The sequence below is a fragment of the Bemisia tabaci genome, chromosome 1 (assembly GCF_918797505.1).
Source record: "Bemisia tabaci chromosome 1, PGI_BMITA_v3".
Taxonomy (NCBI): Eukaryota; Metazoa; Arthropoda; class Insecta; order Hemiptera; family Aleyrodidae; genus Bemisia; species Bemisia tabaci.
The window spans coordinates 16,440,097-16,467,917 of record NC_092793.1 but is presented as its reverse complement, the minus strand read 5'-3'; the positions used below and the strand labels follow the sequence as shown (position 1 = coordinate 16,467,917).

At 37.9% G+C, this 27,821-nt stretch overlaps 1 protein-coding gene across 1 annotated transcript; it reads left to right on the top strand.

Moving 5' to 3' along the window:
• Positions 1–315: 315 nt before the first annotated feature.
• On the top strand, positions 316–27,821 carry LOC109039084 (endothelin-converting enzyme homolog). Its single transcript, XM_019054428.2, has 16 exons — positions 316–479; positions 1,574–1,674; positions 2,458–2,598; positions 3,832–4,113; positions 5,403–5,602; positions 7,403–7,606; positions 8,146–8,342; positions 10,606–10,752; positions 12,336–12,479; positions 13,774–13,870; positions 16,081–16,252; positions 18,132–18,250; positions 18,766–18,891; positions 19,908–21,933; positions 24,327–24,593; positions 27,204–27,821. The coding sequence occupies exons 2-14, from the start codon at positions 1,590–1,592 to the stop codon at positions 20,238–20,240; spliced, it is 2,247 nt and encodes a 748-aa protein (XP_018909973.2). The 5' UTR covers positions 316–479; positions 1,574–1,589; the 3' UTR covers positions 20,241–21,933; positions 24,327–24,593; positions 27,204–27,821.

Here is a 27,821-nt window from a genome sequence, read left to right as displayed (position 1 = left end):
TCATTTGACCTCATCACCAAAATCTGGATCATTATTTAAGGAATAATTTCTTAAAACCCGAAGAATTTTTTGACCAGAGGTCAATCCACGTGCCTCTGGGTGAGTTGAATAGATAAGTTTTTTGTGTTTAGAAGTGACAAATCAGAGTGGCAGCTTTGCATGAAACGGAATTCTTTTCTTGCTAGGATTCATCTATTAATTCCTGTCAAGCATTGACTGGAAACTTAATTACCGAGTCAATTTTATGACCCTCGGTGCATCCAAAAGACGCAATGAGGATGATACGTAATTCGCTGCAGTTAAAAACAGATGATCATAAACTGATTAACGATTCGCATAATCCTGAACTATGCTTCGTAGTTGGTTGACTTTGCTGCGGTTTTTTGAAAGATTGGCAGTGGTGCTTGTTTTAAAAAATTAATAAGAAATATTGTGGTCTCCGAATTAGTGCTCAAACAATCGGATTAATTACTAAGCACGTGAGTTCAAAATATTTTAATAGAATACTTCGAAGAAGTCACCTTAGTGAGCTTAATAACTAAGGGTAAAATCAAGTAATCGTGAAATAATTTTGGTTTGAAAATTTTTGCAGCAGTAGATTATCTCTTTTATTCATGAGGGTTACGGTGGCTTTGCTAATTTTTATTTTCTCGCTGCCCTTGCTTAAATTATTCAAGACTTAGAGTTAAATGAAACTAGTCGTCTTATATATGAGTGCTCCTGGTACAAAAACGGTTGTTTCAATTATTGATGTCTGTGGCCTTAATTTTTTATTGTTCAAATAAAAATGCCTAATTTTATGGCCTCTCAGGTATTTTCGCCAGAAGTCCAAAAATATTTAAAAAGTTATGAAAATTTGACACAGTACAGTTCATTCAGCCTCTTTTCACTTTGAAAAAAAAATTGAACTCTGCCGAGAGTTCTGACATGACGCAACAGCATCACATCAAGCGTCCATAGTTTGATTTTTCACGATATTCCAAGAATTTGCCCGGAAATAAATTTAGACAAAACACGTCAAAACTTCGAATTAAAAAGTTGCTTACTAATGAATTACCTTCAAATATAGCCTCCTTAGTAATGATGTGATAAAATGGTTTTCAAGCAACTCCCACAGTGTTACCCAGGACCCGCTACGTAAGGTGATTGGCTTAGCTACTTCCAACTCACAAAAACCAACCACAAAACTAGGAATTTTCAGCCGAAAAAAAAAGAAAAATTAAGGCCACCGGAGGAGAATTTTTTTTGTAATTTTTCCCTTGTAACTTCCGTCATACCTTACGTGATTGATACAAAAAAATCACAAATTCTTCGGGGTTCAACCACTGGCGACCTCTCAGGCTCCCATAATAGTAGTTGCGGTCTTATCCCATCATATAATTTCTTCCATCTTCCCTGTCAAGATCGCACAGAATTACATTGGATCAATTTGAATAGCTCTGTTATAAAAAAAAAGAAAAAAAAAAAAGAAACCTAAGAATGTAACGAACAAGCTTTGTCACCAATTCTACAGTGACCTCATGCAATTTCCCTGGTCAAGACAATCATGAACATCGATGTGTTTTTTTTCAAGGAGCTCATTTCGTGCGATGAATCTCAGGCATGGGATCAAAGCGACTTTCCTACTGGCTTTAATGGCCACAGACTTGCAAGGCGCTATCGGATTCCTAAATGGTAAGTTGTACTTAAACGACAGAGGCCGTTCATGAGATATACGTAACACTGAAAATAGGGCGTGTTTCCCTCCTCCATTCACCCTCGTTACGTACTCATTAAAGAAGTCTGCACCCAATGAAACATTTCATAACACTTTAAATCCTCCCTCTTATTTGCTCTTTATGATGAATTATACATGGAAAATTGGAAGCTCACGTTGATTTTTCCAGTGGCGTGGCGTGCTTTGCGATATATCGATTGTTATTCCATTTAAACCTATGGAAAAGGATCGATAAACAGGGTGTTCGCAGCGAACACCTTAATAGTCGATTCTTTACAATAGGTTTAAATGGCATAACAATCGATACATCGTAATTCACGCCACGCCACTGGATTTTTCATCATAGAATTCGATAACTCGGCGCCAAGCGCCCGTTTTAGTGTTACGTAATGCAGTCTTAAACGCCCTCTCTGCCTGTAGCGTTTCCATAACGTAGTCTTCCCTTTGCCTTCTGGTTTACCCTTAATCGAGCCAGAAGTCTCTTTTTAATCGAGTTTTTATTCATGAAAACGGAGCAGTTTTGAAATATTAGGAGAGAGGAGAGAGGGGTGTCAAGTATCACCTAAAAAGCTTTAATAATTTGATCCCTCTCCTGTCACTTTGAGAATTAAGGCTACCGCTGACAGAGACTCCTTTTTCCTAGAGAGTTTGTTGGATGATATTTGAACTGCGTTTGGAAAAAAAATTGGTCCAAATATTGGAAATTAATTCATTTCAATTTTTCCTCTTATTTTAATTAGTGACCATGACATGGCAGCCATCCAATACACTGATAAAAGACTTCGCTGATTTACTGAGCGGATTTGCTGGGTCGCTCAGAGGTGCGAGGTCAGCATCACCTGAAGTGAAAACGTGTACAGCTGACGTCTGCATTCGCAAAGGTACATTCTGCCATTTTGTTTTTTAAAAATTAGTTAATTATTTTATTCCTTATTCGTGAGTACCGATCGTATCAAATTGGACGTCGGCGCCGTGTAAAAACGAAACATCTAGATGAGAGAAATTTCACAATTTTTTTTAAATGCTCTTATTGACGATTTTTAAATATTCAGCCTTCATTTCATCTGCTGAGATTCGATTTCACCTTTTCAAACATTAGTATCTCTTCAATAAATTTTCATGAAGCGTCAGGCGAATCGAGCGTTGACTATTCCAAAGGTAAATTTTACTCCGCAGGAAAGATAGCAGTGCGGGGTCTTTATAATGTAGGGTTATTCAAAAGTCACGCACCACTGGCCACGAGGGGGTTGGCCATTTGAAATTTTTGAGTTGCACCCCGCCCCCTCCCTCTGAGGGGGTCAAAAACTGGAAAGTACCTAAAAGCTTCCCTCTCAATATGAGAAAAAATGTCACAAACCGCAAATCGATATCTTAATTAGAACTATAGTTATGGCCAGTGGTACGTGATTTTTGAATAACCCTGTATACTAGGCGGAATTAGCTCGCTGTGCGAGCTTTCACGCCTAGCCGGGGAGTGCCCCTAGACCCCCGGATCCTCGCTTCACGATGAACTTGCGACTCGCTTTGCGAGCCACCCCTCATACCTATTAACTTTCAAAATAATAATAATAATATTGAGAAGACAAAATCTTCACCACTTTGGCCACGGTCGCCATCTTGACTCTGGAGTTTTGAAAATCTGACCAAAAATTCAAGTTTTCCGTCGAAAAGTACCCACTGCACCTATTTACACCAAAATTTCTCGAAAAAAACACCCCCTGAAATCTGAATTTTCGTCAATAATGCTGTGACGTCACGCGACAAGATTGAACCCGTTCAGCACGCGGGGTGTGTAAACAACCTCGTATATTTACAGTCCCAATGCATTACTATAGGGAGAAACAACCTTTCTCTTTTTTGGGCTGCAGCAGCATTTTTTTTATTTCTTTAGGCATGTTCCGGTGGTACTTAGCTTCAAATTTACCAAGTTTGAAGGAAATCGCTTTGACAGTGTTTTTGTGAAGTGTTGATGAAATCTCGGTACGGTAGCTTTATATATTTTATTTTCTCCGATCCGTCCGCTCACTTCAACTTGATTATTTTGGGAGAATTTTTCCGCTTCAAGTTTAGAAAATTACACGTCCCTAATGGAGTTTTGATTTCGCTTCTTTCAGCTGCCCAAATGAAACTCTACATGAACGAGTCGGCGAATCCCTGCGATGACTTCTACGAATTTGCGTGCGGTAACTTCGAACGAGAACTTGCAATACCGTACGGCTCCTCGGTTTACACTTTAAGGGACGTTGCTGACAACAAATTAAATCGTGATAAGATGAACGTTTTCGAGCTTCTTTGCAATTTCCAATACGATGACTATGGTCCACCAGCAAGCCGGAGACCCGAACCAACATTTTACACTAAGATGAGGAACTGTTTCAATTCATGCCGCGACGAGAGTGAGTAAACATCAGTGGCGTGGCGTGAATTGCGATATATCGATTGTTATGCCATTTAAACTTATGGTAAAGAATCGATTATTAAGGTGTTCGCTGCGAACACCCTGTTTATCGATCATTTTCCATAGGTTTAAATGCAATAACAATCGATATATCGCAAAGCACGCCACGCCACTGGTAAACATTCAAGATTTCATTGCACTACTCCTCGTTATTTCAGTGTTGAAATAACATTAGGTTCATATCACTCGGAGTTGAAAGAGCTATGGTGGATTCACTCCTTTCTGTCTAAAATGCGCGAGTGTTCTTCTTTTAGGCGATATACCGACGCACAGTGGACCGAGCCAATAGGGAAGTTGGACAAGACCTGGAAACTTTGAAAGCTTATATTTTCCGAAATATGCAACACAAAAGTTAAAAGTGGTATCATTGGTTTTTTCGTGAATTTCCTTTCAGAAACACCCTTTGAATCTGAATTTGTGATAAGAAAAACATAAAAATTTGAAATTTAAGCCGAAAATTTCATGTCCGACCTCCTATATCAGTTCCTTTAACTGTGCGACGGTGAAACTTCCAAACTATGTATCTCGTCTGTGTTGCTCTAAAATGTTCGCTTCTGTTTTATTTTAATTATGAAGAACGAATCAGCACTATTCCTTAATTTTATTTTTCTCACAGAGAGGAAAAATCAAGGAAGTTTTTAAGCACCGACATCAAGTCTTTTCCCATTTAAAAAATGCAGTATGACAGAAAGTCTGCGTGTTATCACAGTCTCCTATATGCGGTGTCTCAAAAATTGTCGTTTGATCGGCATGAAACTAATGACACGAATGTTGGAGTCCCGGAAGTAAAAGCTCTCACCATTACCAAAATACCAATGCTGTCGTGCTAAGGAAGAACTCCGTATGAACATTCGAAAGTTGCCAAATTTTCTTCGATAAAATGTTTATTTGTGAGAAAAAGTATGAATGTTTCTCCTTGAAATTTTCAGACACATTAGATCAAATTATAAAAAAAAAAATTATCTGAGAAATTGGCAGGAAAATATTCAAAAAATTTCCTGAAAATTAGGGATTTGCCAGAGGGACTTTGGCAACGCCTGCAGGCTCATACGGCGTTTTTCCTTAGCACGGCAGAATAAAGGCTTTCTCTTTGTCTCTGAACATCGCTGATTGACTCGAAAAGTATTTATGAGGTCTTGGCTAAAGGCGCAAAAAGAAATGCACAGAGTCACTTGAAATATAATGTTTTTAATCAACTTGTTGAGCATGAACCGTTTGATTGTCCAGGGAAGATCAACGAACAAGGAGTGGGCCCTGCGATGGAGTTGATCGCCAGATTGAAGGGTTGGCCAGTTCTAGGCAACCACTCGGTGATATCGATTCCAGATATTTTCAAAGCTATGAGTGCAGCAGGACTCTCCACACAAAACTTGGTTTTTTTGACACTGAATCGAGTGGAGGGGAATGTAAAGCAGACTGTATTACGTGTGAGTATTTTTATTATATGAGAATTTTGCATCGGTGAAATATGTTTCACTGTCCAAAAACTCATAGCGTTGTAAAGCGAGTTTCTTAAAACACACAGGGTTTCTGAATGATCACGCAATAAGCTCGTATGATGCGCTCTGTGTTCCTAAGAGGCGTAATCGAAACACTGGATATTTCGAGGTGGCACGTCACCTAAAAATTATCAATTTTTTCATTTGTACAAAATGTTTGAAGATGATTTTGGCTCATCCCGTCAACCATATATACTTTCAGTAATCTTAACATTAATATCTGCCAAATTCGTCCAAAACGTATCGTACGTTAAACGTGTACCTACTTTACGAGCGGTTCGCGAGTTCTGGGCGAAAAGTATCTGCGAAATAATCAAAGCTACAAAGCATTGCGTTCGACCACGCAAAATGAAAGTTCATTTTCTCATATTTTATCCAACAAATTGGGGAATTTGTTGGAATTATAGCAAATCCACACGGGCTGAAGTTGGTTTACCGTATGAGCTTTTGCCGATGCTCGGATATAAAATATCCCCCTATTGATTTAGTATACCGGCACTAGAATAATTATGGACCAGTAGATAAGGTGCGAATCAAAGCATTCTGATATGTTTCCTAATCAATATTTCTCCGAGAGCAGTAGAGCATGATTTGGTGCAGTTGAATTTTCTAAACCTAACTCAAAAACAAAATATTTAACGTTTTTTGATGCGTAAATTTGACGTCACACGCACACATGGATTCGTCTACTTGGAGACTTTAACGCGAAGATAAAAAAGTAAGACAGTGGACCAGTAGACAAGGTGTGAATTGAAGCATCCTGATTATTGTTTCCTAATCAAAATTTCACATAGAATATATTCGCGTATTGGGCGTCGCAGAGCGCGAGGCGGCGCTATAAAAGCGACTTCATGTATGTATATATTCGCGTAACGAATTTTACAGAAAATATTTCCTAAACTTAGATATTTCTCGTTTTTCGATGCGTAAATTCAAACCCTCTGCTCATGAAGAAATCAAAAGCCTACGTGAGTCAAATCGCACACTAAACATTATTGTAACATTCTCAGAGGTGTGAAAGTATGGAAACCTCAATTTCGTTGCTTGGCCTCAGCAGTTGAATGTTGTGAAAATTTTGAACGACACAGGGCAGGGAAGGAATATTGCTCGATCACGAGGTCCACCAAAGCCGTTGTTATGCACAATTTCATTCAAGTATAGACCGCTGTTTTTCTTGTGAGCGGGGAGTCCAAAGTTATCGCCGTAATCAATGAAAAAAAAAACCCGTTAATATCTTTAATTACGGAGTTGATATCATTATCTTTTGTTGCGCGAATTGTGTTTTATACTTGAAATTTTGGTTGAAAAATATGTACCAGAATGCTTCAATTCGTACCTCGTCTACTGGTCCATTATAAGTGTAATTCTTTAAGAGAATGGAAGAAAATGCAATTGTCCTGAAGGATCATTGTTGAAAAATGTTCTACTTGGTTATAGAACAACTGGACCGCGTTAAACAGAAAGGAACCAAGCCACATCAGCTATTGCCAAATTTAATTTTTTACATGAAAACGGTTCTGCGGATTTTCGTGCAAATTGCAGTGAAAATTCTCCATAGTTTGAGGCAAATTCCTTAAAAATTTCAAAGGAATCCGCACAAACGTTCTCTCGTAAAAAATTTTACTGCCCAGTTTAAGGCAAGAGCTGATGTGGCTTGGTTCCTTTCTGTCAAACTCGGTCCAATTCAGGTTTTGTCTGATAAGTTGCCCACAAGTCAATTGTTTGCAGTTGCAAAATCCATGGTGCTTTGGTGACGACCAAGACAAAGTGCAGAAGCATATGGCGAGGCATATGCAGGCGTGCTCTCACAATGGAACGGCTCCGATACCTTTGGCATTTGCAGTTGAATTCGCAGTCTACTTTGGCGCCAATAGAACTGATGCAGAGATTCAAATGAGTGACGTTGTCAGATTTGAATGTGCGTTATTCCGCGTAAGTCATCATCCAATTATCCATCTTTCTTTAGAGGAGGTATACCGATAAGGGCTCCTTTTGGACCCATCTAGAGTACCTTAACAGGGAGAGTTAGAGTACCTTTATAGACAGAGTATGGTCATTCGTATCTTTAAACTACAGGAAAACTGTACCGCTTTTTGATTGGTCAACGAGTTTTTAGGCTTCATGATTCTCTCACGGCCGTAAATAAATAAACAAGATGGCGACCCATCGTAACATTGAAATGAAACTGAAATTTGACAAAACTTTCTATTATACAGCAGTAACGATTTAAACTAGCATATCTACGAATAACACATGAAAAACACTTGAAAACGCTGTTAAAAACACTGCACGACAATTTTAGGGGAAAACCCCATACACTTTTATTTTTCCGTAATCGTTAAGAACAATTACACTATCGTAAAATATGCAACGTTTTTTTTTCCGTGATCGTTAAGCACAATTACTTTGTCGTAAAATATGCAACGTTATACTCTGATCGTGTATATTGGTAATGGAGTGCTTCCTTTCAGATAGCCAGACTCGATGGTTGCAAGAAGCCGCCGACAACCAAGTACGTGGTGCATTATCGGAACCTTGGTCTTGATATTTTCCCACTTGAGGCCCTCTTCCCTCCACATTTAAATCTGGCGCCTGATGAGCCGATTTTGAATACACTGCCCGAATATACGAGAAGCCTAAAACATATCATGAGCGAAGTTGATAAAAGGTAATAACAAAGATGTGTTGGTATTTAAGGCTAAAATTCAAAAGTCGTGGCAAAGAACCGGGTAGCAATGGTGCCATGGACAATTTCATTCTCACCAAGAGAAAAAATCTAAAAAAACAAATGAGTTAAAATAAAAGACAAATGCATAACTGCATGCGGCCGGCATTTGTTCAGAAAATTATTGTCAATTTTCTGTGTGCCGATGTGAATTTCCACGATAGACTTATTCTGACAACATGGTTATTGACTCAAACCTTCCATCGATATACTACCTAACTTTCCATATATCGACGGTGAAAGTCAGCAATCACATGACTCGTTTGCGGTGTCTGGAAATCTCCGCCTCTATGTTATTGTCACTTGGCACTTGATATGTCACTTGACCTTAAGAACTGTAAATGTTATCAGAGAAAATATTTTACGGACAGTACAAATAGTCCGGTCAATCTAGTATTTCTCTGGAAAAATGAATGTATAGAAGGTTTCTTTGTGGAGACGTGTTGCAATAGGCCACTAAAACAACATAACACAAGTTTACCAAAATCAGCTGTCTGATATAAAGCCACCATCTCGAAAAAAGGCGGGCTGAGCGGCCGCCTGTCGCATATTAGCGCCTACAAGACTGCGGAAATACTTCACGCATCACGCCTAACGCACATAGTGCGATCGCCGGTTTGCTTAGCGCCTACAAGAGTGCACGAATACTTCACGCATTGCGCCTAACACAGTGCGGTCGCTGGTCGACAACGTGAAGCGCATATCGACGGTGTTAGTCGGCAATCACGTAACTCGGTTTGCGACGTCGCAGACTTCCTGTCATATTTTATTTTTGAAACGGAAAACTACTCGACGGCAATTCTTTAAAACTGCCCTGATTTTTCTTCCCTGTGCGAAGAAAAGTCAGCAAAAACTTCTAGGAATGATGCCAATTTGTTCTCCTTTAAAAAAGCAACTTAGAGGCGGAGATTTTCAGACACCGCACACGATTTATGTGATTGCCGACTTACACCGTCGATATGTATTGTATAAAAAATGAATTACAAAACGAAATTAGGTGAGTAACTGTACAAATTTTGACTTTAAAAACGTCAGAATTATGAATTTTAAAACAACAAAATGAAATTAATGACTGATGGACGTATTTAAAGCTTATATTCGAACGGGAAATAGTTTTCCTTCATGCAAGTGATTGCGGAAAAGTACAATTTAAATTATCTTTCCCGTTGTTGAAATGCTGACATGGATGCCATGTCTGAAAGTTTGCTCGTAAATCGATGTTTGGCGCATATCAAGTTCGAAACTTTCGCTCACCCAATAAAAAAAGAAGCGGGAAAAATATTAAAATTAGCTAAAGAAAGGATGAATAAAATTGAAATATTGAACAAGTTTATAAAGCGGGACACAGAAGCACTAGAGTGATTTCACTATGACAGGAAGAGCTGAAATCGGCACACCTCCAAAATAAAAGTATACCAATTTTAACCAAATTTCATGAAGTCATTTTAAAAATTATCATTTTATTTTTCCAAGCTTTGCCACGAATAATTCTGATTTAGTTCTAAATCATGATTGTTAAAATTCAAGACATCAAAGCCTAATGAGACTTTTAGAGAACGATTTGAACCCATGGAACCTCAACCTCTAATTCGCAAAGAATAATTATTTGCGCTAAATTTCTTCGCCAGACCATGTTGCCACATGCGGTGACAAATGTATCAAAATGCAGCAAAGTTTTCAACATTTTCTAGGGGAAGCCCCCTGTAACAACTGCTTGTGGCGGATATTACAAATCGACGGTGAAACTACCAAACCACGTATCTCGTTTGCGGTCATTTTAAAGAATCCAGCTCACATTGTATGGATTATATCATTACGCCTTGGACTAAGCAAATCAAGTTATCACGTAACCTTGAAGATTTTCACAGAATTGACTCGAAAAGCGAGAGTAAAATTGACGGACAATTTCTCTCACTCGATCTCCTCCCCTCTCTCCCCTCTCCTCTCTTTCGTTCGGAACATATACATCAAGGGTTTTTTTTTTTATTAATGTCCTCGTAGTGGCTGCGCACTTGTATTGTAGAGTGCGGCGTCATGTATAAACGCATTGAATTTCTTCCGAACGCAATCTAAAGGGCGTTGATAATTTATTTATAACAGAAAAACTTTGCTTTTGCTCGCTCGAATATAATTTTGATAGGATTAGGTGTCTTAACTTTAAAATAAAATTATGTGAGTATAATATGTGACTCTATTAAAATTGCAGAACTTTCCACAATTATATGGTGTACCGTTCGTTGAGATCTTTATTACTATATTTGCCTGAAGGAGCCAGGAGTCTATTGAAAATTGTGGAACCCCATTATAATATAGCTAAACGAATTCAGTTTTGCGCAGAAAAGACTGGTGAAATGTAAGTAAAAGGTACAAAATAGTAACGCATATGTATCAACGGAAAGAAACTTTCTTCAAGACATGGAACAATATTTACGGTACAATTCACATCCGCGAAAACTATTTCACTTAATATTTTGCCATTTGCTCCACTTCGGAAAGAGATTAGTTTTACCATAATTTCAATTGAAGATCCCTAGATCCATGATAAAATGTTTCATATCGGACTGATCGGGAATTTGACGTCTATAATAAGCCAATATAATTCTATCAAGTTTCAAGGTCATATCAATATTGAAACCTGCAAAAACGCGGACTAATCTGGATTGTGGCGTTTCAAATTGTTGTTCCTCTTTTAAGGTTAAAGCAAAACAAAACAAAAAACCGAAATTTTTCCCTTAATTATGAAAAAAATATTTGCGGCAAAGTGGCAAAGAATGAAAACAAATTGCTAGCGTTTAGAAGAGTGTATAAAAGTGAATTAATGGCTCACTAATAACCTACAGTGGGCAATTTCATGTTTCTAAACATTTTTGGTTTTATCCTCATTAATAAAAAGGAAAAAATACTATATCAGTCCAATAATTTTGTAGGTCTAAAAACTGTAATGATCGAAACATAAGTCGCAGCCATTTTATCGAATACCTAGGCAAAAAGTCAAATTTTGAAACTCTACGAAGTTTCGAATGTTTTTTCGAAGAGCCCTCGAATTTTCAGCATTTTAAGAAGAATCATTCATCTTAGTGCAAACTATCATTCTATTATTCTTTTAAAAATAGTTCTTGTACATTTTTTACTGTCAAAGTCGTGAAAACCCTTCCTTCAAAAATGCTGCAAATAATCAAAGCAAGTATTTTGTCAAATACTCTCAATCAGAGTCAAATTCTAAGTTGTCTGATAATTTCTTACAAATTAATTTTTTGCCTCTAAAGACAGGTATTAATTTTTAAAAATATGCACTATGGATTATTTTATCGTTGCTGTAATGATTTATAGTCTTTAAAGGAGCTTTCATCTCACATTATGTAGCATTTTGAAAGGAAACGTTTTCACAACTTTGACAGAAGAGAATGTATGAAAACCATTTTAAAAAAGGAAATACAATAGGAGTCTTTACTTTGAAGAATGATTACTTTCAGGACATTAAAAATTCAAGGGTTCTTTGTAACAACATTCGAAGTTTTGTTAAGTTTCAAAATTTGACTCCATGCCGAGCCATTTGATAAAATGCTTGATTTGACTTTTAGCCTATTGACTTTGACACGTTCTGTGGACCATCTTTGATTTTGAAATGAATTTTACACCTCATGAATAACTAGATTACATTTCGCAGTAAGGAACCACAATCTCTAGCTCTTCCATAAAAGCACGTTTTTTCCCAAGGAAACCAATGGCAAATATGTTGTTTCTAAAATGAGCCAGAAATAGTGGTTCCTTGTTGCAAAATATAATCCAACTAATAAAAATAAATGGCAGGAGGTGTGGTTTTCTCTCTGACAGATTTATTTTCACTGTAGAAATCGTTTACTTTAAATATATATGCAGAAGTTGAATTTTGCGCAAGCGTTCGTCAAAAGTTGCGTTTACTCACTTTTGTCTTAGATTTTTGGGAGGTCTCAACCATATCTATTACAAAATGCAGACATCGGCCCGACTAAAAGAAGAAGCTGATGATATGGCTGATTACATCAGGAGAGCATTGCACGCGACTATCATGAAGAGTCCGTGGCTGGATGAAAAAACCAAGTAATTGTGTTTATTTTTTTCTTTGATGATATTACCTTTCTCCCGATCACTTGTTATCCGATTTTTAGACGATAGCTATTTCGATGTTAATCATCATCATCAGGTCACTTCGACTTCGATTATTTGGTAAACACTAAAAGTCACATCGTATATTATTAAAATTTACTAAAATTAAAATAAAAAATTTTAGTAAATTTTAATAATATACGATGTGACTTTTAGTGTTTACCACATCGAAGTCGAAGTGACCTGATGATGATGATTAACATCGAAATAGCCATCGTCTAAAAATCGGATAACAAGTGATCGGGAGAAAGGTTATCATCAAACAAAATGCAGCCCGATAAAGAGAAGTTAAACTTTAAATTTATTTTTTTCTTTCTCCTGATTTTTCTTTTATTTGTTTAAACTAGAGCCCCTGTATAGCGAGAGTACAGACAGATGTGAAACTCCTAAAACCCATCAGGCCTTCACCGATGCCTCCGCGAATAAAGTTGGGGCCCAGAAATGCAGTCAACCTTTGAATTTCAATTATCCTGAGCGCTTTGCGAATACAATTGTTACAAACCATCGTTCATAAAGCACGTATTTGACTTAGTTTTTCCATAAATTTACTCATTTTTTCAGAAAAACGCTCATTTATGTACATTCTTAGCCATCTTGGTTAGAATTGGAATCTACAGAATGACAATGAAATTTTGTGCGTTAGAAGTTGGTTTGATGGGTGGGGGGTGGCTGCACTTTTAGGCCCTAAGCCCTCCATGAAGCGATCTGCCCATACTCTCGCTATACATAAAGGTACTCTAGTTTAAACCATCAACAGAGGTCATGTGTAAATTACTTAGGTGCCGAAAAACTCGAATTAAGTTTCAACCATCAGTGCTAAGTAGGATCTTGGTCCACGAAAGCAAAATTTCCAAAAGTACAAATTTTATCGAGTCCGGCCGAAAAATTAAATTTTAATATAATTACAACAACTCACTAGTCTCCCACAGAGGAAGCCGGATGTGTTTTCAATAGAAAGTGTAAAGCTTCATTCATCTCCGCGGTAAACAATGTATTATGCATGGTACCTAATTTTGTACCCTATTTAGTAGTCTACTCGTGACAAGCGTAACAAATCAATGGAGTTTTCTGATGTTTTGAGAGAAAAAACGATATTTGGATTATTCTTTGCGCAAGATTAGGTTCGATTTTATCGAGCTTTTTAAGTTCTTAAAGAGAAAATCGGTTCAATGCCTTCCGAGACGCATTGCTTGAAACGAAGAAGCTGTCATGATTATCATGATTTCAGGTCAAAGGCAGCAGCGAAAGTTGATTCCCTGAATGCAATGCTCATTTACCAGAAGGAGTTTCTGGATGAGAGCCTAATCGATTCTCTGTATGATGAGGTAAGTCATTCATGGATCCATGACAGAGAGACGACGTCCCTAAGGTTCCCCGCTTTAAAAGTGGGTGCCCGAAGAAAATTCATGTTATCGCGTGGATTGGTTCTGACCTTTTTTTAACCATCTGGAGTGTTTTAGAAGAGACCTTTCTGAAACTTTGAGTGAATCAATCGAAAACCACCCGTCATGGCCGACTTTTACAGTAAATTTATCGCTTATACGGCAGCAAATCACGCATAGGAACCCATAAAAGAATCAAGTGGAAAGCAGTGGCGTGGCGTGAATTACGATATATCGATTGTTATGCCATTTAAACCTACGGAAAAGAATCGATAGATAGGGTGTTCGCAGCGAACACCTTAATAATCGATTCTTTACCATAGGTTTAAATGGCATAACAATCGATATATCGCAATTCACGCCACGCCACTGGTGGAAAGTCTTGCTAGGCCCTGAGAATTCAATAGAGGCTTTTGCCTCTCTTCGTCAACCTATTATCAACCTTTTTAAGGAAGTTAAAGGGAAAGTTCTCAGTTCAAATACAACATGTTAAATGATTCTACCGGCTTTTTTTGACCGAATGATATTTTGGGGGTTTTAATGATGTCCCTACACTAGGATCAAATATTACAATACGTGTCCTCGCGATTTTTTTTTAAATATACTCTCTCTCAGTAAGTATGTAAGCTATTTTCTCGTGATGTCGATTTATCACCAATATAGCCGATCCCAATGACTGCGTAAAAATATATAGGGTTATCCAAAAGTCACTGACCACCCTTGTAACTTTTTTCCAAATTGAGATAGAAGTTTGAAACTTTGGGAATGTTCCTCGGTCTAAAGTAGCAACTTTTTGGTCCCCCCAACATTTTGGGGGCGGCTCCCCCTGAGGGGGGCGGGGGCTAACTTTTTTTTCAAATAGCAAACCCCCCCTTTGTGATACCTCATTCGAAAGATAATAAAAAAAGAAAATTTTTGGCGCAAACCGCAGGTCAAAATGTTGATTTTTGACAAAATGGCGGCTGGTCAAAGTTCAAAATGGCGGAAATTTGGCATCTCCGTTTTTTAGCGGCGGATTGGTCTGAAACTCAGACTCTTTGGGTTTTTTGGGACGAGAAAAACGATTCTGGCATCGGTTTTCCAGAAAAGTCAGTCCTTTTCAAAATGGCGGCGGTCAAAATGGCGGCCTAGAGCGAGAAGTGGATATTTAGGCTGCTTATCGTTGGATTTGCATGAAACTTGGTATACGAGGGTATTTCGGCACGAGAAGAACGAATCTTTCATTGGATATCTGAAATTCCGACGAATTTCAAAATGGCGAGGAGTCAGTTTTTCGGCTGTTAAAGAAATGGATTTGCATGAAATTCGATATCCTGGTGGTTTTTGGCTGGATAAAAAGAAATCCTTCATCAATTCTTGAAATACTAAATAATCGATATCGCATTTCATGCAAATCCATTTCTTTAACAGCCGTAAAACTGACTTCTCGCCATTTTGAAATTCGTCGGAATTTCAGATATCCAATGAAAGATTCGTTCTTCTCGTGCCGAAATACCCTCGGATACCAAGTTTCATGCAAATCCAACGATAAGCAGCCTAAATATCCACTTCTCGCTCTAGGCCGCCATTTTGACCGCCACCATTTTGAAAAGGACTGACTTTTCTGGAAAACCGATGCCAGAATCGGTTTTCTCGTCCCAAAAAAACCTAAGAGTCTGAGTTTCAGACCAATCCGCCGCTAAAAAAACGGAGATGCCAAATTTCCGCCATTTTGAACTTTGACCAGCCGCCATTTTGTCAAAAATCAACATTTTGACCTGCGGTTTGCGCCAAAAATTTTCTTTTTTTATTATCTTTCGAATGAGGTATCACAAAGGGGGGGTTGCTATTTGAAAAAAAAAGTTAGCCCCCGCCCCCCTTAGGGGGAGCCGCCCCCAAAATGTTGGGGGGACCAAAAAGTTGCTACTTTAGACCGAGGAACATTTCCAAAGTTTCAAACTTCTATCTCAATTTGGAAAAAAGTTACAGGGGTGGTCAGTGACTTTTGGATAACCCTGTATATCTAAATGTATTGATTATCAGTCAAATCCATTATGAAAGCATGAGTTTTTATTTGATTTGGTTTTAAACTTATTATTTCCTCTTTATCAGCTCCAATTTTGGCCAACAATAGCGACCATTTATAATTAATTTTATTTATTTATTTTTTTCAGCCGTATTATGATTGGGACGTGGACAATTTTCTTTTATCCTACGTGCGCTACCAAGGTTCACGCGAACGCTTATTCTCCCGTTACAATCAAACTTACGATAGATTTCATTGGGAAAATAAGATATTTCCCATCATTTCAAATGCTCATTACAGATCTGCCACTAATACATTCGGTAAGAGGGAGTAATTTTCACGATTCAACTGTTACATATATATAAAATTGATCAGAACTGAAGCACTATGTATGTGTATGGCACATCATTTGACTTCTTCACCAGCTCTGCATTTTTACAATCATTTTATGACCCAACTACGCTGCTTCCTTCTTTTTATTTACTTCTGATTCCTAACCGCTATTAACCGTAATAAGGACTGAAAAAAACCTTGAAACCAACTTTAGCAGTTTAAATTATAATTTTTTGTCCCATATTATTTCATTTAGGTGTGAGGGGCCATACAATCATCAAGGATCTAGTATTGATAAGAAAAGGCAAACCTCCATTTTCATTCAAATTCAGTCATTTTACTACTCTTTCGATTCCGCCGGCGGAAATCATACTATTGCAGACATGAAATTCAGTAGCTTATTATATTCATTTTAGAATTTCTGGTCAGCAGAAGAGTCTGCGAAAATGATACTGGAACAATAACTCATCAGATGCGTTAAAATCTCTTTCCTGAGGAAGGTATCCTATCCGAATCGAAAGACGTGAATAATCGATTATCGATACCTCTCCATTCAAAGCTATGGTAAAAAATCGATTATTAAGATGTTCGTTGCGAACGCCCTGCTTATCGATCCTTATCGATATCGATCCATATCCTTAAATGGAAGATCAATCGATGTATCGCTAAGTACGCCACGCCGCAGAGCCTCAGCAGTATATTCGTATGCGGTGCATTCTTGGAAGAAAATGGGAGAATGTTGAGACAAATTGTTTCTGTAGTTCTCCCAGCAATTGGAATTCTCACTTGACCTTTCCTTTTCTTTTTGCATTCCAGTTTATCCAAGAAATGAACTTGGTCCTCTCATATCCATCCTGGGAAAGAATGCGTGGCTAGCGCTCTACGATTTTTACTGTCTGTTCCTGATCCAAGCATTAATAGAAATTTAGCAGCAACATCATTTCATAGAAATTTTTAAAAATACGGTGAGATCTTTTGAAATTAGTGCCGTGAAATTTGAGTTTCAATAGCCGCAATCAGTTCATAATTCCAGCAGTACAAGGAGGCTAATGTTTTTGCAATCTTTTCAATTTTTATTTTCAAATCAATGAGGACAGCTAAGTAACGTGCTTCTCAAACGCGCAGTATATAATGCAAACAAAAAAGAGAGAATAAAATTAAAAATGGGATTGTTTTTTTTTTAATTCCTTTAATTAATTGGATCAGGCATAAGTTCTCTATTTTTTAAAGACGCTTGTAGTGATTGATCGTTGTGCATGTATTTTCTGTAGACGCTTAATTTCTATTACATCCTGAAATCCACTGATGAATATAGTTAGCGACTGGATTATACAGTAAAGTCTTCGTTTAGCATCACAAGACATTGGTAAAATTACTGAATTTGAATGAAAAAGCTGTAGTGCGCTTCTTTGTCAATGCAATTATCAACAAGATCTTTCACTCTAAAGTTAAAAATATATGGGAGAAAAAATGAAACTATGAAAGGCTAACTCAAATACGAAAGTCGCCCAGAGAATAAGTAAACTTTACAATTTACGATAAACTTAACGAACATCACAGATCTTGTATATACAGACTATATACGTCACCAACATTGGTATCACTGATCAGATGCGGGCACTCGGGCAGACACCTTGTTCTTATTTGCATAATTAAAAAAAGAGAGCAATTACGTATCACTGCTGGTCCCATAAATCATCCTAGTCCCACCCATTAGATTGGATTCATCATGGAATTGAAGTTTTTTGATCCAGCATGAAATGGATTTATTATTTTTCTTCCCAACTGCGGATTAATTTGTCCATACTTGCATGTGCTTTATTATTCTATGTGAAAAGTAATCTTAGTTTTTTGTTTCTTTTTCAGCCATATATCCACCGATGGCTTTATATCCATACAGTGACCCTGATCTCCCTAAGTATGTGAATTATGGTTCTCTTGGGATGCTCATTGGACATGAAATGGGGCATGCATTTAGCCTGAAAGTAATGACGCTGTGTTTTGTGTTTTCAATAATTATAAAGTTTTTACCAAGAAAAAAATTACCTTTGGAAACTCGTCAGTAGAGCACGCAAGAGAGTGACGCACGGGATTTGCGATTTGAGCACTATTAGTTCTGTGAAATTTTACGAAAAATACTGTGATTTACTTTCGCTGAAACTAGACAAGAAAATATTTCAAAGTTAAAGCCGTATTGGAAGAGAACCTTTACGTGATGAGAAGAGTCCAACTCTGTATCTAGTCGATATCTCCATGTACAGATAGAAATCAAAGACATTAGCATGGCTGCCACTTTGTGCGGGAACTCTTTGGGTCAAAATGGTAGTTTCTGAGCTTTTACTTCTGGCAGCAATCATTTGATTTTTCTTATGTTCATTCCAAGATATCTGCAAGCAGGCATTACTTATCATTCATCTTTTGTAAGTACTTTGCATCTCTTAAGTTTTCCAAGTTGATTTTCTTGAGTTTCTCTTAAATTGATGTGATTTTCTTTTTTTAGGGCAGATTTCATGACGAAGAAGGAAACAAGAGAGATTGGTGGACGCAACAAAGTCTGGCAAATTACAAACAGATCACCGAGTGCTTAGTGAGACAGTATAGTAACTACAGCTACCAAGGACTGCAGGTAATGTAGTGACAACTGTTTATTTAACATTTTTGAATAGTGTTAACAACTTAAACTATAAATTAAATTATTAAACTTTAGATAATTTAAATTTATTTTAGTAAATTTAGATTAATATAACTATATAATATATTTTACCAGAACTATCTAAAACCTAATTATAAATTTTATTTTAGTTTAAAAGTTAGTTATAAACATTATAAAGTTAGCTCATAAACGTGTGTTCATCGACCAAAGTAGATTCATACTGAGGGTGTTGGATCAACGATTTTCCTGATCAATCTGCGTTTTTTTTTTTTTTTTTGGCAACAATTGGTAGTGGGTTGGGTAATGTCTGGAACTATATACTCCCCTGTAAATCTAGTGACAAGTTATCTGGTGGTTTCAAACTCTATTCCCCTCAGGAATCTAGCTCTGGTTACTAAATGCCCCATGGAGCATACATATAGCTAGACAATCAAGCGCCCACTTTATGTTAGGGTCAATGACCGGAAGTAGGCCGCGTCATTAGCCGACCAGTGTTGACCGTTGCCCAAAGTTTTGCCGTGGATAGTATTGGTGGAGGAATAGTGGATAGCTGAAAATTGAGATGTTTTAACTCTCCGTATAAAGAGACTCTATTCTAGAGTACCTATATAGGGCGAGTATGGACAGCTCGAAATATGTAGCTCTTAGGGCCCAAAAAAGTAGGTAACCTTTGAAAACGAAAAATGTCACTGTCAATCTTTAGAATCCAATATCAAACGAAAATCGACAAGAAAATCCATAAGTAAGCATTTCCTCCAAAAAAATGAGTAAGTTTATGCAAAAACCAAGTCAAATACGTGCTTTACCAACGACATTTCCCAACAATTGTGATTATAAATCACTCTGGATAATTTGAATTCATAGATTGCCTACCCTTTTGGGGTCTAAGAGCTCCATCACCTAACCTCAAAATTTTCGACATGTCCCTACTCTCCCTACATAGGCACTCTACTCTACTCGGGTCTGCATAAATGTTTTTCTTGGCGCAGATGAGCGGAAAGGCATCGCTGAACGAGAACATCGCAGATAATATAGGGGTGAAAGTTTCGTACGACGGACTGCATGCATGGAGCGAGGGGCGTCCACTGGAGCCGAGCTTACCTGGCTTCGAGAAATACACGCCCAAGCAGATGTTCTGGATCTCGTTCGGGAATATGTGGTGCAGTCGGTACACCCGCCTCGGCGCCTCACAAACTGGCGGGCACTCTGTCAACCCGCTCCGCGTCAATGGACCTATCTCCAACCTCCATAGCTTCTCCCAGGATTTCGACTGTCCCCTAGGATCCAAAATGAACCCTGTCTCCAAATGTGCAGGATATTGAGCTTTCTCTCCCATTTTGACCTTTAAATTGCTGGACAGGTTATAAAGTTCATTGGATTTCGTCGGAGACACAGGATGGGACGTTACCTAACTTTTTGCGCTCCACGCCTACCGGTTTAGGGCTGAGACGCAAACGGGGTATTGCTGCGGTCTGTTGGCAGGTGTGGGATCCAAAAAAGTTCAGCAACACCAAGTGACCCACCTGTCTTGTGTCTTTGACGCAAACCGTTTTCCCGTGTTTAGAACCCTCAATATATGTTTCTTCACTAAAATTTTCACTCGTGAGTGAATCGCTTTTTGAATACATCAATTTAAAACTCCTGCTCCTGCTCACATGAAACTCGAGTCAAAGTGAGCACTAAAGTGACTGCTGTGCATATTTTAATGTTTGTTGTCAGCAATATGCTGCACTATGGGAAAAAACCGTATGAGCCTTCAGGCGTTGCCAAATGTTCTGCGAAAAACAATTAATTTCCAAGAAAATGTGTGAAAATTCCCCCTCCAATTTTTCGGAAGATTTTGTTCGAAACTTGATCATGAGAGTCTGACAAATTCAAGCAAAAATATGCGTAATTTTTTTTCAAAAATAAGTATTTTCTGAGAGGAAATTTGGCAAAATTCGAGTGCTGATACGGTATTTTTTCTCAACAACGCGTCAAGGACGGAAACAAGCAGGTTTGCCCAGAGAAACAGAAAGAAAGAGAGACCTGAGGAATCCTGCCCGAAATAATTAAACAGTCTCGCCAAATATTTTCCACGTGTGAATTCAATAATTTTCAAACGTTTGTTTCCTCCTTATCTCTCTATGTTGCAAAAATAAATCTATGGTTAGTTGCATATGTTGCAATCAACTTGATTAAATCAATTAAATTGTTAAAATAATAGACATTTTTCATGCATATTTTGTATTTTTTGCGGCCATTACCTAAGTTTTATTGTTAATTTTACCGGAAATTGTTTACAATTTTCCTTTTTACGGTGCTTTGCAAAGGATCTTTTAGAGCCCCTCTTAATCACGAACTAAATACTAACTTTTAAATTAAGGTTGTACGAAGAGGGGAGTCCTAACGTTTAAGCTGAAATAAATGTAATTTTTACTTCTGCACAAATCTAAGATAAAAAATAATCAATTTGTCTTAGGTATAAGTGCAATTTATATATTTTCGTAAACTCCTATCCTTAAACTTTAAATTATCCAATCTAATAATCCTGTTCATCATTAATATATAAATCTTATAACAAGCACCCATATCAATAGATAAATTATTATGAATATATATTTAATTCGCTATATGGGGTCTCCGAGTAAAAGGAGGCGTTTAAGGAACTGTTGTGAATACGGCCCCGAACCTCGATAAACTATGATTCTCTGTCGAATTCTTGAACACTGACTAGCTCTAGAACATTAATATCCGCTAAAACTACTCTTTAATGCTAGTAGAAAGCTGTGAATTTAAGCGAATGAGACGATCAATTACATTAATGCTCGCTGTTAAACGGAATGCTCACGAATGAAGTCCCACTACCACTCGCTCAAAGTCCTAGGTGTTCGTGATTCGCAGAAGTGCGCTGCAGGATAATCGTCCCGAAAAACGGTGCAGAAGTGCGCTTGAATATATTTTATCTTATAATTTGAATATTTCATATTCAACCCTGTTTTTAGTTTCCTTAAGAGCCCAAGGAATAAAATTGAGGTAAGTCCTGCAACTTATTTGTAATTAATATCCCTCACCTAATAGAATAAATTCTTTGACAGCAATGACCTCATAAAAACAGCGCGTACCGGTGGCGTGGCCAGGACTTCTTCCTTTGGGGGGGGGGGGGGGGTGTAAAATTTCTGATGAGGGCGGAAGTCTACGGTCAGAGGTTTCTCCCGGGGTGAGAGAAGCGGCGCCAAGGTAAAAAAAAAACAAGAAGAAACATCCAACATGAATATGTTGGAAAAGCGTGCCGAAGAACTGAAATCTAGTGTGTGCACTATTTCCATTTCAACGAGATGTGTATAAATTAGTACTCTCTGCAAATTGGGGAGGAATTATTGATTTGATACCGTTGAATGTAAATACATTTTATTGAATAAAGAAAGTAACATAATTATATTGGATGAACAAAGAAAATAACATCATAAATCATTTAACTGAATTGGTTCATTCAGAATTTCAAATTAAAGTTTGGAAATTGTTCAGTTTGTTGCGTCATGTTGGAGATTGCTCAGTTTGCAGCAGCAGAGTATGGAGTTTACTCTGTTTAATGAGTCAAACTTTGTCTTTTCCTTTTCTTCGATTGATTTGTATTAAAATGAGACTTTAAGGTATCTTTTCTGGAAATAAAAAAAAAAAACGTGACACCAAAAAAAAAAAAAAAAAAAAAAAAAAAAAAAAAAAAAAAAAAAATGCAACTTACACTCAGAGAATCAACAAGGGAACCTAACCTCCAAAACTCTGCCTTCCAATTGGTCGAATTGGAGATTGCTCACTTCGCTGCAGTTGTAACTATGGAGATGCAGCCAACTTGGGTTTAACCGCTTTTGAAAAGACGCTGATTCGCTAAATAGTTATGGCGGCATTTAAACTTCTAATTTAAATCCTCCGAGCGTAGAAAAGCTTATTTGACGTACCTATGAAAGAAAATAATACGGTTTCCACGGGAAAATGTTCTCAAGGGTTTCCAGTAACAGGATAATTCGGTTTCTCGATGAATGACCTTCAGGGCTTGACACTATAACGGTTCAAAAACGGAAGAACGGATCCGACGGAAAAAAAATTCGGACCGCCCCTTGAAAAGCATTGGTCGATCGGTGTGCTGTACTACAGTACATCCGAGTGATTTCAAAAAGCGAGCCCTATAGGCACGCTTAAAATCCCTGAAAGACCACGCAAACTGAAGTTTTGGGGGGGAGCATTTTTAGTCGTGGGGGAGTCCAAACCTCTTAGGCCTTATCCTAGCTATGCCACTGTGTAGATACGTGTCATTTCAAAAGTGTAGAAAGGTTTTATTTTTGCTCATGTAATGAGCACGAAGAGACATCCATATACGGTTAAGAGCGGTTAACAATTGTATGGCCCTTGTTTTGATGGGTTAAATTTTTTGGACGGATCGAGGGGAGGAACTTCGTTGCTTTTACCAGACGTCAATTTTCTACATGGGATCGTGATCAAGTTATCGCTAGATTAGAAAGAGTGTGCTTCACGTGATACATCGTAGAAGTGCTTACCACAATTTGTTCAAACGCTCTTAAAACTATGTGTGCACTACTAACAAGATCAACTTGGGAGAACCTATGATGTGCACCACTACAGCAAATAAGATCTAATAATTTGTTCTGAAGGTGGTATAGAAATTGCTTGGAGTTTGTATCTGTTTGGGTCAATAATAAATGTCCTATGTTTTTTTTAAAAGTGTTGAAAACAGACTCTGGTTATTGTTTGATTCCGATTTTTCTTCTTTTAATTTAAGTAGCAGCATTAGCTAAATTTTATTTTTCTGACTGTCTTGCAGAGTATGAAGTCATCACTAAAATTGAGATATTTTCCCGTTATTGAGATAAGTAATCCTTGCCGTGCTGATTGGCTAACTACCTTTTGCTAGCCGAGGAAATACTTTCGCAGAAAAATATGTCAAAATTTAAATACAATTTAAAAGATACATCATTCAAAAGTTTTCACTTTTTTAGTTCGAAATGAGGCATCTGGTTGTATTATGATTTCAACTGCTGCATAGCTTTTTGCTTATAGGTACTTTTATGTCAGGGAATGGTTACAGAATTGTTGAAATAATAATAAAATATTTTATTATTCAAGTGATTTTTTCTCCACTCATGCTTGTCTCTGCATTATTTCATTTACTAAACGTCATTTACGCACCTTAATGCATTTGTACGTAGTTTTTTTTTTTTTTTTTTTTTTTTTTTTTTTAACATGAAAATTTACGATTATTAAAACTAATAAGTCCTTGTTAAGATCATGAGACTTAATTTGATCAACCTATTGAGCTGCTTTCGCTGTAAGACTGAAGTATTGAGCCTTCGGTCTTAGTTTTATACCCTTTTAAAAACGATTCACTCCATTTCGTGTTTTTTTTTTTGCAGGAGAATCAAAGATTCAGGTCAAAGCAAAGTGAAGCCCAAAGACCTGAAGATATCATCCAAAGGATACTTGCAATTTTTGTTAAAAATCTGTCAACATTGAACACAGCTCTCAGTCCACTGCTAACACCAATCATGAACTTTCCACGGATCAACTTTGAATGAAGGCTTGATTTCCTTTTCCTCGAAAAAATTGTCAAGTGCATAGTCACCGGGACGAGTCACCAGTTGCAATCTGCCAAAATTGTCTGATTGTGAAAACGCCAAAAAGTAAGTATCACATCTGGATCACAATGCAGCATTTAAATATATTTCAATAAAGAAATATAAAAAAAATATATTTAATAGCCTTAGTAAATAGAGAGGTAGAAAAATATCTGTATAATCTATATATTTAATATCCTAAGGTTTTTTTGTAATATTTAAGTGCTGTACTAATAAAATCCCCGGTAAAAATTGGCAGTAGAATCTTTGTTCTAAAATACCACAGACCTACAGCCGGCTGTAAGATTTCCAATCTATCTATACTATAAGCTCCGAGACCTCCTAATTTTGCGTAACTGGTAACGCTTAGTTCCAGCCTTCTACCGGGCCGATTTTCATGATTTTTGCGGCTATCGACGGGCAATTGTCTCTAGATTAGCCAACTCTTTTCAGATTTTCAAAATATGGCCCAGGTTTTTTTATTTTACGTGGTGAAGTTGCGAATTCTCCCATTTAAACAATGTAAATTTATACTTTTTGTCATAGTTCGTTTGGGCGTTCTACCGGGCCAATTTCCAAGTTTTTTGCGGTAATCGACGGGTAATTGGCCCTAGATGAGCCCGCTCTATTCAGATTTTGGAAATAGGACCCAGGTTTTTTTACAATCACGTTATAAAAGTGAGTGAATTTTCAGAATGCTCCGAGACTGCTACCGCTATGCGCGGGAGGATGTATACTATAAGCTCCAAGACCTCCTAATTTTGCGAAACTGGTAACGCTTAGTTCCAGCGTTCTACCGGGCCGATTTTCATGATTTTTGCGGCTATCGACGGGCAATTGTCTCTAGATAAGCCAACTCTTTTCAGATTTTCAAAATATGGTCCAGGTTTTTTTATATTACGTGGTAAAGTTGCGAATTCTCCCATTTAAACAATGTAAATTTATACTTTTTGTCATAGTTCGTTTGAGCGTTCTACCGGGCCGATTTCCATGATTTTTGCGTAAATCGACAGGTAATAGGCCCTAGATGAGCCCGCTATGATCAGATTTTGGAAGAAGGACCCAGGTTTTTTTAAAATCACGTTATAAAAGTGAGTGAGTTTACAGAATGCTCCGGTACTGCTACCGCTATGCGCGGGAGGATGCGCAGTGGTCGAGGAGGTTGCGCAGTAGCTGTGTAGCCTGCGCATCAGCTCTACACTTATCTACACAAGATTCGTGCCGGCTGCGGCGCTATCACGTTGAGCGGTGGCCGAGTCGTCTAAGACGTCGAATGCGTCCACTTTACCTCGACGTGAGTTCGATCCCCGACTCATGAAATCTCAATTATTAATTGACTATCATTGTTTATTGTTTTACTGCAATATTTCATCAGGCAGTCATTCCAAAACGCGTCCTTTTAATTTCAAAGTAATTTTAAGTATAAAGTTTAAAATTTAAGTATATCTCATATCGTAATCTTTCAGGGGAAAAATAAAACTAACACTGATAGGAGAGTGAAAATAGGGCCGCGAAGCGGCCCATTGACGGCGCGGAGCGCCTTCAGGGGGTTGGGCCGCGTAGCGACCAGGGGGCGTAGCCCCCTAGTAGCTTCTATATCCGGCTACACAATTTCTTATAGCCTTTTATAGCCGATGGCGATTAAGCAACAGCCAGCCGATAAAGTGTATGCTAAACGTTACTAATTACGGATGCTAGGACTTAGTGAGTTTTTGGACTACTGCTCTCATTTTGGGCCGTAGTATCTTGATTTATTTTGCGAGGAAAGCTCCGTAATTTTGATGGATGCCTGCCATTACTAATAATAGAGCGCCTTCAGTTTCGTATGATACTTTGCAATACCTCTGGTGTGAAATAGTTGCTTCAAGCGCCATGGCAGACGGACAGCCAGTGCGCAACACGCATTGGCGCCTACAAACCTAACAGGGATACTTCACGCGTTGCGCAATGCGTGAAGTATCCCTGTTAGGTTTGTAGGCGTCAGTGCGTCGCGTCGCCGCTCCGCTTTGTGTTAGGCTCTAATATTTAATCTGGCGGAGTCAGCGTTATTCAACTCATGATTTTGAAATGTTTGCACATCCTGTATGGATTATTCTCATTTTAATTGATGAAAAAAATATGTATTAAAGGAAAATATAATGTGTGTTTTGTAAATATTAAGGTGGTTCCGTATCAAACTTAATGATTTCCAAAGCACACGAATATCTACACAATTTCTTATAGCCTTTTATGATCGATGGCGAAAAAGCAACAGCTAGGCGATAAAGTGTAAAGCCCGGCGATAGGAACTATAGCCCGGCTGCATAATTTTTTATCGCTTCGTAAATTCCGGCCGTATGATTTTCTCCGCATTCTACAGCCAGCTATATGATTTTCTGTAGCCTTCTTTAGCCGGCTATAAGAATTCCTATGGTATTTTGAAACGCAGCTCTTATCGCCAATTTTTTACCAGGGATTGGATGATCCTCTTTTCGACCCATCTCCTAAGGAGAATTTTGAACGTGGTCGCCGTTGCTGCTAGCGTGAAAACCAAATCTTGTGGGCAATTTTGTTTTGTTGTAACGGAGGTGAGAAGTAAGTCACGCAAAAACTTAAACAAATCCACTCTTGGAAATTTGCTTTTGGTCGCTTAACCGGTATTCTAACCTATCATCATTTATGCTTGGCTTTTTACAGATGCCTTTCCCGGTGACGCTTCTTGCAAAAGCGGGCTCAACGGCAATGCTCAAGAAGTTCCTTCTGCCTGCCATCTTGAAATCCATATTAGTAATATCGACAATCGCCTTAGGACCAAAAGAGGGACTACTCTTTAAGGCTGTGAAACCGGTCGTTCTGAAAACCTTAGCCAAAATATTCCTCAAACCTAATTTAAAAGATTTAATCAAGAAAGGCCCTCTGGGTATTGTGATCGCAGTGGCCTTAGTAGGGGTTTTGAGTATGGGCGGTCTCGTTACTGCTGCCCTTGCTGCTTGCTTTGTCGGAAGTCTCTTCCTCCGCGGCTTTAAAAACTGGGCGTGAATTTTCCGCAGAAGCTAGTCGCGCAAGTTGGCACCACTGGATTTTAGCAGCTCAGTGTTTACTAACGGAATCCTTGCGTGTATGAGGTATTTGTGAAATAAGCATTTTCAAAATTTTGCGAGAAGCACGATGGTGCCATATTCTTTTACCAAAGATTTTGGGGTTCCTGTACATGATTCCAATTTTCAACAGTTCCGAGAAAAATTCTGATTTTTTCAAAAATTCCGCGGAAAAAATCCCGAAGTACGTCCGAATTTAGTCACAATTATCGTCAAA

Excerpts from the sequence above, each read along its gene's own strand:
- LOC109039084 (XM_019054428.2), top strand. The coding sequence starts at position 1,590 with ATGAATCTCAGGCATGGGATCAAAGCGACTTTCCTACTGGCTTTAATG. Across the intron at positions 4,114-5,402 it reads CAATTCATGCCGCGACGAGA|GGAAGATCAACGAACAAGGA; the intron begins GTGAGTAAACAT and ends TTGATTGTCCAG. Across the intron at positions 18,892-19,907 it reads ACAGCTACCAAGGACTGCAG|ATGAGCGGAAAGGCATCGCT; the intron begins GTAATGTAGTGA and ends TTCTTGGCGCAG.